This window comes from Castor canadensis, chromosome 9 (assembly GCF_047511655.1).
Source record: "Castor canadensis chromosome 9, mCasCan1.hap1v2, whole genome shotgun sequence".
In the NCBI taxonomy this organism is placed as follows: domain Eukaryota; kingdom Metazoa; phylum Chordata; class Mammalia; order Rodentia; family Castoridae; genus Castor; species Castor canadensis.
In genome coordinates, this window is record NC_133394.1 from 117,591,474 (window position 1) to 117,603,752 (window position 12,279).

General features: G+C 32.3%; 1 protein-coding gene across 2 annotated transcripts in view; it reads left to right on the forward strand.

Moving 5' to 3' along the window:
• The window catches only part of Gabrg1 (gamma-aminobutyric acid type A receptor subunit gamma1), a 65,264-nt gene that overhangs the window by 39,800 nt on the left and 13,185 nt on the right, over positions 1–12,279 (forward strand). For both annotated transcript variants that reach the window (XM_074042328.1, XM_074042329.1), the window contains 5 exons: positions 4,732–4,952; positions 5,778–5,860; positions 8,214–8,351; positions 8,466–8,618; positions 11,911–12,122. In XM_074042328.1, the coding sequence (XP_073898429.1) occupies positions 4,732–4,952; positions 5,778–5,860; positions 8,214–8,351; positions 8,466–8,618; positions 11,911–12,122 (807 nt within the window). The remainder of the gene's footprint in view (positions 1–4,731; positions 4,953–5,777; positions 5,861–8,213; positions 8,352–8,465; positions 8,619–11,910; positions 12,123–12,279) is intronic.

Consider the following 12,279-nt stretch of genomic DNA (forward strand, 5'->3'; position numbering starts at 1 on the left):
TACTTTCATACCTGTAATTAGGACCTGGGTTTAGCCTTTTTTTCAACATCACTGCTCCAAGTCACTATTTTGTTTGTCAAGTGTTGTAGTTAATTTGAATAACTATGATTCCTCATTATTTACCCTTTTGCTTAAAACTGAATTACTTGAGCTATGTAATAATTGCCAAGGGTTTTTAATACCAAACTCAAAGTTATTAGGGATCCTCTGATTGTATTATTTATTAACATAAGTTAATACTTCACTAATACTATATAATGATAGCAAAATAATGCACATTTAAGTAAAAGCAGCTTGGCATATGAAATGGTACTTTAGCATGGCCTAAGATAACTTCAGGCAGTTAATCTTTTACCATAGAAGTGTACAATCTAAAGTTACACACAAGAACATATATTAGTTGAATTTATAAACTAAAATTCCCTTAAGTGCACACACTTAAGTACACACACATTCTCACATATAAGAGCCATTATTTACAGATGGTAGACTATATGATTCAATTTGAAGAATAGGTATCAAATTTTCCTATGTATGTATATTAACTCTAAACTGTATTTAAATGTCCTAAGATTAGTCCTACAACTAGAGTTCAATAAGTTTGTATAGTGAGAAGCTATCTTTCTTCTCTTTCTCTCTCCCCTCTCTCTTTCTCCTTCATCTTTTAATTACTTATTTATTTTTTCAGAAGTCTAGTAGATATGAATTTCTTGAGGAAGGAAGGATGGAATCTTAAGCCATTTTCCACACCTTCAAAACCCCAAATTATATATAAGAAAAAAATCAATTTTCCTTTAAGAGTAAAATGAAAGTCTCAAACATCACTCCAGTAGATTCAGATTTAGTAATTTGGGGCAGCATTCCAAAATTAGAATTTTGAAAATGCTCATCTAGAAATTCTTTATTGGGTTTGACAGTCCCTAGTGTAAGCAATTTTCAACTAAAAATGCAGAAGATATTCAGTGGGATTAAAAAAATAAAGATACAGATGGAAAATATTTTTGTGAAGAAATATCATTGGAAGATACCAAATTCATCTTCACGTCTATCATTGTTTACAGAAAAATATTAACAAGTTACTTTCCAAAATTGTATGATGTTCTGATGACCACAGAGTCCTAGAATCTTAGTGGTGATCTTGTCTAGGGTGCATATTTTGGCATTGATTGCCTGTAAGTGACTTAGTACCACACTCTAGTCAGTGACAAACTCAGAACATTTTTTTTTACAGTATTGGGGTTTGACCTTTTCTTCACACTTTTTGCACCACTTGAGCCATGCATGCAGCTCTTTTTTTTTGTTTTAGTCATTTTTCTGATAGTATCTCCTGCTTTTTTGCCCAGAGCTGGTGATTTTCTTGATGTCTGCCTTCCAATAGCTGGGATTACAGATGTGAGACACAGGGAGAGAATATTGTTAAGATGAGAAGATGGGATCAGAATCAATGAAATCGATAAAACTGAATATATCTATACTAATAGGTAGATCTTGCATTTTGTGCAAAATTTCTTCCATTACTATGAAAATTGTAAATTGAGCTAGCTAATACTTTAAAATGTGTGGTGTTCTGCATAGTGGCTCAACTCACAATGTAGTAATAGGACAACACTATACACTTTTAACACTTGGGGTTTGATTCGATTAAGCAATAATTCAGGATGGCACACATTTTCACATGCGTTCATTGATGTTGGCTAATTTGCAAGGAAATACAGAACAGCTTATAAAATCCCTTGGAGGTCAGGTTAAATTCACTGTTCTTTATCTCAAAATGTTTCTCTTAGAAGCTATTATACTTGTTCTGAGTAAGTAGAAGACCTGGCTCATGTTTTCTTTACTTATTATGCTGATGATTATAACCTTTAAGTAGGAACATGAAGTACAAGAACATAGTTTGATCATTTTCTGGAAATTACACTAATAGAAATGAGTAAATGAAATTGGATTTTTTTGATTATGCCTAAAATGGCACAGATTTTAATAACCTTCTTATCTCAGTGAGACATTTATTAAGGAATAGCAATTTAAAAAGGGCTTGGAAGCATTAGCCTCTGCAAAGCTTTGGGAAGGATGGATTACCAAGACCTGTGCTCTGCATCTTTCTCTTTTTGATCTATCATTGAGGGAGCAACTGTAAGTAGAAAACTTTTCACTTTTCTTCAATAGTCTCTGTTTAGAAAATTTTGATCCCTCAGAAATCATATCCTTTCCAACACTGATGAGTATTCTGGGCTGGGGATATAGGTAAGTGGTAGAATGCTTCATTTGCACACGCAGGGCACGGGGTTGGATCCCCAGCATAGTGTGTGTGTTGGTTGGGGGCGCGGTATCCTGGCAGCTGCTAAACACTATCTGCAGCTGCTTAAAAAATTCTGACCACAAAAAATAGTTTTCAAATACCACTTTTAATGCCCTGTTGGTTAAGAATATTTCAGCTTTGCCAAGGAGCATGGGGTTTTCCCTACTAGTCAATGTTGACTGTTTGCCAAGCTCTAATCTTGGCTAGTATCTTAAGCAGATTCTGCTGTTTGAGCCCATCCAAAAATACAACATAATTCTGCAGATAACATTGACTAATTACTCTTTCCAGCATATGCTGTAGAAATGAGCATGAGCCTTTTCTCTGTTTATATTTACTATTAAAACCAATTATCATGTCATTAGTGTAATTACACTGTTGGGCTCTGAACAGTTAATCTTTTGTGTCAGGTGAAGAGGCTAGTTGGATAAATCATAACTGATCCTAACTAAATAAATAATAAATACCAACATCTGTCTTGAGGAGGAGGCCAGAAGTGTGGCTAAAAGTAACTTTAGTACAGGAATTTCCCATAGCATTCAAGGAGGAGCAATACTGTACCAGTAATAGTGAATAAAAGAATCCATTCTCCCTGTGAAATATATGCCCATATTATGCATCACTCCATTAGTATTATTCAATAAGATGACTAAGCACCTACAGCATAAATAGCTTCATTATCATATATTATGTGATGTGTTTCCAGGTTTTGAGTTCTAGCTACAAACAGTACATCAGCAGGTTTGTGGCTCTGGGATGATAAGGCTTATATGGTTACAAAAGTACTTTCAGCACAGTTTGATTCTACACAAAAATGCAAAAAAAATTTAATTGTATGTAATTCTAAATTATTTGAGCATGACAACTAATACTTTGTGAAGAGAGGATCACAATGTCAGTATTTTTGTGCACAAGGACTTTATATCTTCAAATTCATGCAGAAAAACAGCTGGCATACAAGTCATGCTAAATACCTGAGTAGGTCATTGAATAATCACACACTCCATCATTACATGGAAAACGGTCTATAATAACATGTATATAATATATATACATATATATATATATATTTCTTGTTATTGTAAAACACACACTTATACTCAATTACCACTTGGGCACATGTTGAATTTTAAGTAACTACAATATATGTGCTTTTCTAAAATTGTAACATTACTTGCTTAAAATAAGATAAAATGAGGTTTTGCTCTCAATTTCTGTCTATAGTCCAATAAACAAATCATAAATATTCTGTCCACAAACTAGGATTTGATCCAATTCCCCCATTAATACACTGAATATTGTTTACTTATTTTTGTCAGTTTTTCATTCATTAGTCAAGTTCTTAATTATGCCTCCATTTCTTATATTAAATATTTTTATTCAGTTAAACTGGCCAATATCTCTCACCACAAGTAACTCATATAGTACTTCATATTTTACAATGTGTATTTTTCTATTAATGTCAAAGTTATATACACACAACCACCTACCCCCTCCCACTACACAGATTTTAACCAATTCCCTTTCTGCCTGGTATTGACTATTGCATATCATTCGTTACTATTTTAAAATAAATTCTCATGTTTATAATAGTGCAGACAGTCTGTGAGGATGCGAAGGTAGATAATATCTGGTTACCTGCCTCTGAATGTTCTCTCATAATCATGCAATGTTCTCTTTATAGTTACTTACTATGATCAAAGTACTACTCCAATCTTATAATCATTGGGCCTCACAACGAGCACCATTAACGTACATTTATTATGACTGTGCACGTGTCATGTAGCCTTGCAGTGGCTCAATTTCATTTCATCTGAGGTTTAAGTTTATGACTTGGAGAGATTTAGTTTACCTTTCTGTTACTCAACAAGTGTTACTGAAAGTGAAGACTATAATAGGAAAGACTTAGTGACGTGATAACGTGCAAAACTCTTAACATACTGTTTGACACATTATAATTGCCCATTAGGATTTTTTGCAGTGACTTCAAAACATTTAAAACCAATGGATCTAAACAACTGGAATTAAATTTTCACTTAAAGGACACTATAATTAGATAATTTGATGGATGTTTATATCTTGATTTTATACTTATTTGTGATTTTTGGTGACTTCAGCATGATGCAAATATCATAAAAAATAATAATGATAGCATTATCTTTAATGGCTATATTCTACATATTATAAAACTTAAAAAACAATTTACAAAATGAAAGATAATAAAGCCCCACTGGGAATTAATGAAAAAAATTACTGAAAAATTATGACTTAATTTTTATATAAATTAAAAAGAAAGGTTAAGATAATGATATGGCATTTTTCTTCAAAAAAAGGGTTTAAGTGCTAGTTTCTTGAAAGCAATTTATAATATAAAAATTCAAACTTCCAAGGAAGACATCTTAAATGGTGTCTTTACTCTTTTTATCTTTTAGGAATACACAATAGATATAATTTTTGCCCAAACCTGGTTTGACAGTCGTTTAAAGTTCAATAGCACCATGAAAGTGCTTATGCTTAACAGTAATATGGTTGGAAAAATTTGGATTCCTGACACTTTCTTCAGAAACTCAAGAAAATCTGATGCCCACTGGATAACAACTCCCAACCGTCTGCTACGAATTTGGAATGACGGACGAGTTCTGTATACCCTAAGGTATAACATTTTGCAGCTTCTCTAATTTATTTTCAATATTAATAGTTGATTAGCTCCTAATCTTTCATCTTCACACTTGCACAGCAGAAAAGGAAGCTTGCTTCATAACTAAAATTTATAATGGTGAGATCTTTAGCAACACTGTCTTAAGATCAGAGTTGCTATTATGTGAAGTGATTTAGAAGCAAATAGAAAAAGAACTCTAATTTTTCTTCTGGGAAGTTGATTAAGTTGTGGCATGAACTTTATGATTTTTTTAGCAAACAATGCAAATTACTGAGGTTTTTCTCTATAAGACAATCCTGCTATAGGATTTTATAATATTCTGATTTTCAACAGTGTTATAAAACATCCCTAAGGAAGCACTGATATATAAGTTAATGTGCAAGATTCTAATTTATTTAATTCATTTCATTGGTGATATCTGTTTATTAAAAATCATTCTTAATGGGAAGATAATCAGGATAAATTCAGAGTAAAAAATACCATGTCTCCATGTACAATGTGTTAATCTGTATAAATATGCACCTGTATATGTATGTGTATCTTTGTGGGATGAAATATGATCTAAATGTAACTACATAGATAGCATTGAAACATACACAGGGGTGACTTAGTTTGCTGGAGAAGAAAATGTTACAATTTCATATTCACTTGTGAAAGTCATAATATTCCCATTTAAGACTTTGAAACTTTGGAGATGCTATATTCCAGTATATAATACTCCATTATTATAGGCCAAATCATGTTTTAACATTTGGCAAGAGTTTTTTAATGATTGAAGCTATTTATCATTATTTAATACTTATTTTTCTACCTAAATAGACTGACGATAAATGCTGAATGTTACCTTCAGCTTCATAACTTTCCTATGGATGAACATTCTTGTCCACTGGAATTTTCAAGCTGTAAGTGATAATTTTGTAGAATTTTAGCTCTTACCCTATTTCTTTAAAAATGTAAAATGAAATGAGATGAAGCATAATTTTCAGAAGTGTGGATTTTATTTGTCTCTTTATATGAGTACAAATAATGTGTTTTTTGCTTTTAAATAAAAAGCAACACTAAATGTGTAGAAAATGCATATATTTTATTAAGTTATCATCACAACTTTTAGTTTTGTTCAAATGTCTTTTCATTATTTTGAATAAATAGAGAAGTGCTGAAAATAGACTTGTATTCAAGTGTTTTCACATAGGCAGGAATCAAGTTGATTCAAATTATATTCATCTTCCTTGAGACAACATTTAACTTTATTTTATGGAAATTTTAAAAAGTTCTCAAAAAACTGGTTTCGTGAAGAGTATTTACTACATATGTAGCAAATATTTGACAATAGTTTAATGTGTTGAAACAGCCAAAGTATAAATAAGCTTATTTAATTAGGAGAAAAATTATCCATTAGAGATAAACAATTTGAATATAAAAATCTCATTTTTCCTTTAAGAAAAATGTTAAAATATACCTATTATTCTAAGTCACATTTATTAACACATTTATGCTCATATATGTTTTTTACTTTAACCAATTTATTTGTTTCTTTTCATGCACTGGTGTTTGCACTCAGGGACTTGCATTTGCTATGCAAGTGTTCTCTATCCCTTAAGCCAAGTTCCCAGCCCTTCACATATATTTTTTAAAAAACATCTTTCTAGATCATATTTAAGCAAGTCTTACAAACATGTTAAATGAATAACAAGATGTTGTTGTTTACATCCACAAATTTTCTAGTGCTACTATCCTTCTTTGTAAATTTGATTTTTTTAAACGATCATAGTTGTGGACTATTTCTTAGTAAAAGGTAATCTAACCATTCATGTTACCCTGCTTCTTGCTTGCTAAATTACAAAATGTTTCTTGTTGCCTTTTATTGATTATTTTTCTTGGATTATCTTAATGAATTTTGTCCCATTGCAAACATACTTTTATATTTACGAACTCATGTCACTTCTTTAAATTTCAAAAGTTATGTTATCACCAAAAAAAGGGCCAAATCAAAACAAAGAACATCAAGAATATTTGATATGCAAATATTTGATGATGTAGCGGTGCATCGCACTGCCTTTTTCATGTCATTCTTAAATCTTGGTGTGATATTGCTTTGGCTTTGATGGCCATTATTGCAAACAATTCATCCTTGCAAATGTGGCTGAGTATGAATGGTATAAGTATAATTCTATTAGTTACTTTTCTCAGGAATTCTGTACAGGTTCAGTAGACAAATAAGCTTCTACCTCAAATATTCCACAGCACAGTTGTGCAGACAATTCTTTTATAGCACCAATTTTGTCATTGTCTTGAAACTTAGTATGACTATATATCTGGCCAATCTTGTTTATTTTTCCCATATTGCTTTATGTTATAACTATACTATGTTGCCTCTGTATTTATAATGAATAGGAAGTATGGAAAAATAACATAACTGGAGCCCTGTTATGTTATAAAGAAGATGAGGAAAATAGAAACTATTGTCTATCAGCAAATAGGACAATTCTTTTTATCACATTGCTGATAGTAGAGCCTTCAAAAATGATATATTCTTTTGGAAATATTTAAATTGAATTAATGAATTCAGTTATTTTCTTGAAATAATTAAGAACTTCCTAGTATCAGAATATTTCCAAAAATATATGAGCACTGACAGGAAGAAATTTTCAGCCGCAAAAATTCGCATAAAAAGTTAAAAACAAAAAAAGAGGTTTGCAGCCAATATAACCTAGGACATTTTCCAAACATGGGAAATACCTGCTTTGGTTTTGACAGTCTTCTGGGGTGGAAGTATAACGAAAATTCTGTCAGGATGTGGTAATGCATGCCTGTTACCCAGCACTCAAAGGCTGTGGAGGATTATAACTTCCAGGCCACAATGGGATACATAGTAAGTGTGAGAACAGACTGAATAGGGCTATGTATACAAAAATTATGCATATGTATGCATGTATACACACACATTTATACAAAATCACTCCATAAGCTGAGATATAAGAGGCATAGGACCTCATAAAGAAGTGTCCTAGCCCCCAAAACACTACGGGCTAAATGAAAAGTTATCTTTAAAACTATCATATAAGGGAGAAATAACTGTTATATGAATATTATTTAAATTATACATATATGTTAGCTACTATTATCAGTATTTGGAATATCTTACAATAACAAATGAGAGAAGATCTTTTTAGGGTTAGTGTTTGGACACTGTTGGTTTTGCAATGGTAAATATTTTAGATTTTGCTAATCTATACATTTTTATTTTTCCTCTAGATGGATACCCTAAAAATGAAATTGAGTATAAGTGGAAAAAGCCCTCTGTAGAAGTAGCTGATCCTAAATACTGGAGATTATATCAGTTTGCCTTTGTAGGATTACGGAACTCAACTGAAATCTCTCACACCATCTCTGGTAAGTGTAAAACACCAATCAGTGAATGAATGAGTAGCACTGGTGTTCAAATGTATGGGCTATAATGTATACTTTCATGTATTTTTAGCTAAAATAAAATTTTTTTTCTTCCAGGGGATTATATTATCATGACGATTTTTTTTGATCTGAGTAGACGAATGGGATACTTCACCATTCAAACCTACATTCCATGTATTCTAACGGTTGTTCTTTCTTGGGTGTCTTTTTGGATCAATAAAGATGCAGTACCTGCAAGAACATCACTGGGTATGATATGTAACATTATACAATAATATCACAGGATTGTTAAAAGCATTTTAACGTAATGGAAGCCTATAGATGCATCTATTAGAAATATTCCTTTAGAGTATTGTCAGGAAAAAAATGTACAGAAACTCTAGTGCAATACCACATGGAAAGGAATATATTAAAATCAAGTAGAAGCTGGATGTGGTGCACATGCCTCCAATCTCAGTACATGGGAGGCTGAGGCTGGAAGACTGCAAGTTTGAGTGAGTACCTGTATAAAAAATTTAAAAAAAAACAAAAAACAAGCAAAACAAAAAAGAAAATAAAATTGGAAGGAACTTGAAATTTCAGAAATTTTCCTGTTAGCAGAAATTTTCCTGTTAACAGAGATCACAGGAAGCATAGATACAAAAGAATAATTAATACAAAAGTAGTATATATAATTTTGGAATTTCCCTTTCATAAAGATTTTATTTTATGATTTAACAGAATCTCCAGTAATCACCATTTTTTGGTGCATATTTGGATGGCTTTGTAATCCCTTGCTCTTATAATGTTGAAGGTAATAGCTTGTCTTTTTGATGGTATTGGGGTTTGAACTCAGCACCCCATGCTTACTAGGCAGTACCTTTATCACTTGAGCCAGGAGTCCAGGCCAACAGCCAACTCTTTGAAAGGGTAGTTTGATGAAAGGAACAAGAAACTCTTTAGTTTCTGTACTGTGTAAAATGTGTACTTGATCTGTGGATATTTGAGAGTTGTCTGTACAATAACATTGATTAAAAGGGGAGTTTAGAATTAAAGTGATATTTGTTCTGTTGTGGTAACCATCTACTAAGGTTGTAAAATCATATAAGAACACAAGTGATTAATTGCTATACATTTGTTTAATAAACAGTCTTTCAGAATGAAACTTGAAAGAAAAAGATGTGTTCATTGAAATTATTTAACATTTACCATGTACATGACCTTTAAAATATAGTTTTGGTTTTAAAAACATGAAGCAAATACTATTTGGAAATACAGACAAAATAAGCAAATCTGAGATCATTTTTAGACACTGAAATATCCCTTTCTCATTTACTGCTAAAGTAAAAATCAGTTTAGATATAGAAAATTTGAATGAAATTATCAACCACTTGAATGGTTTAGTATAGAACATTATACCTGTAGAACACTATGCTAAACTTCAGAACACAAGAAATTTTCAAGTGCACACAGAATATTAGTCAATATTTCAATAAAATTCAAAAGACTAAAATTTTCCAGAGTATATTTTCCAACAAAAATGAAAGTAATAAAAAATTATCAAAAATTATATACTGAATACTGGCCTCACATACTTGGATTATTTAATGATATTTTAGATAAACCTTGGGTCCAATAAGAAAAAAAGGGAAATTAGAAAATATCTCAAACCAAATTTTTTTACGAATTTAACATATAAATATTTGTGCAATTCAGCTAAGACACTATATAAAGGGGTAAATTTCAGCTTTAAAATACTAATGTTATGAAGAAATAAAATCTTAAAATCAGTAATCTATCTACATTAAAAAATGAGTAAATTAAATAGTTTTGTATATATTTGTTGTGGATACCAGCAAGATATTACTGTCAGATTTTTATTTGAGCAATACAGAGAAGTTAGGAAATTTCCTTTAGCGTGGACAGTGGCTCAAACTTGTCATCCTAGCTACTTTGGGAAGCTGAGATCAGGATTGTGGTTCAAGGCCAGTCTAGGCAAACTTCATTAAATACCATGTCAACCAAAATCTAGGTGGGGTTGTGCACATCTGTCATCCCAGCCATGGTAGGAATCTTAAAATAGAAGGATTGTAATCAGGCTTGCCAGATCTTAAAAATAACCAGAACTGAAAGGACCGGATGTGTGCATCAACTGGTAGAGAACCTGCCTAGCAAGTGCAAAGCCCTGTCACAATTCCTTAGGTTTTCAAAGCAAATATATGGGGAAGCTAGAGATTGAACATATATTTGCCTTTATGATATCCACACCTGTGTCTTTTCTTTTCAGTCTTAAGAACCAATTCAAATGAAAAGATGGGCATATGAGAGGAGGTGTTGGGTAGACATGTTCCCATGGAGACAAGAGAGGCAGCAGTGGTTGTTGATTTCATGGTACCAAAGAAGCTACTGTTTCAGCAGTTCTAACTTTTCTTTTATTAAAAATCTTGCCAACTTTTTCAAAATATTGGCCAATTAAGAAGCATTTATCATTATAATTAGTACTTTTAAGAGAGTAAGCAATTCCATTCCTGGAGCTATATTTGGTGGTATGAAGAATGAGAAATATGGTGATTTTTTTGGTACTTTTTTCTATTCATATATTCAAATATGCATACATTGTTTGGGTCATTTCTCCCCCCCTACCCCCCTCGCAAAGAAGCATAGAAGTGCATATGTGATTTCAGTGGTCAAAGACAAATAGTTTTAAGAAGGCCAATTGGTAAAGAGAGACAGATAGATACTTCCAAAGGTGCACAGCCAGGCATGGGTCCTGGGGGTGATCCTAATTATATATGCTGAATTCTTAAAAATACTAATATTTACTTACTAGTTCTGAAGTATTCCCTGATTATAATTATACTTCTATTCTTTGCTTAAAGTTAGAGAGATTTATAAAATAAGCTTAATACAAGTTATCATGTAAGAAAACAGTATATTAATTTGGATGAATTTTAACTGGGATAGGTTAGAAAATCTCAAATCATTATTGCTTCAATGAAGTGGAGATGGGTATTTGCTTCTCATGTGCATTTCAGGGACACAGGCTGTGTCTGGGTCTAGCTTTCTGCTGTGTTGTGGAATCCCAGGTCTAATCTAATAGTGTAAGGAGGTGTCTGACACTGTGGCCATTGTTCTCCAGCAGAACACTTAGGAAAGAAAGCAGGGCAGTCCCCATCTCTTCAATGCCTTCTTTTAAACATTACTTTGATTCCTGACCTAGTCTCCTTGCTGCTATGCTGTGTCACACTTGCTGTACAGAAAGTGGCAAATAAAGTTACTCTTCAAGTTACTCTTCTAGGCACCCACACACCAGCTTTAAAAATGGCGATTGTATTATCATGGGAGAAGGAAGCATGGGTAATAGGAGACAAATGACTACAATTCACACAGACACAAAGAGCACACTGAATGTATGTAGCTATGGTTACCAGTAATTCTTTGTGTAATCATATCCTTTTGTTTTCATTGCTTATTTTAGCTTACAATATTGCCAAAGCAGATGGAAGAATAAAAGTAGTCTGTGAAATTATTTTAATCTTTTGTGTTTTTCCTCTCTCCACAGGTATTACCACAGTTTTGACTATGACAACCCTGAGTACAATTGCCAGGAAATCTTTACCTAAAGTTTCTTATGTGACAGCGATGGATCTCTTCGTTTCTGTTTGCTTCATTTTTGTTTTTGCAGCCTTAATGGAATATGGAACGTTGCATTATTTTACCAGCAACAAAAAAGGAAAGACCGCTAGAGATAGGAAGCTAAAAAACAAGGCTTCGGTATGTTGAGAAACATGTCTGTTTCATAAAGTCCAGCTTACTTAGAGATACTGTTTTGAGTATTTGAATTATATTTACTTGAAAGTAAAATCAAGGTGAAATCGGAGCACTTAGCTCTGTTCACCAAGACCAGCATATTTATTTATATTTCCCCAAT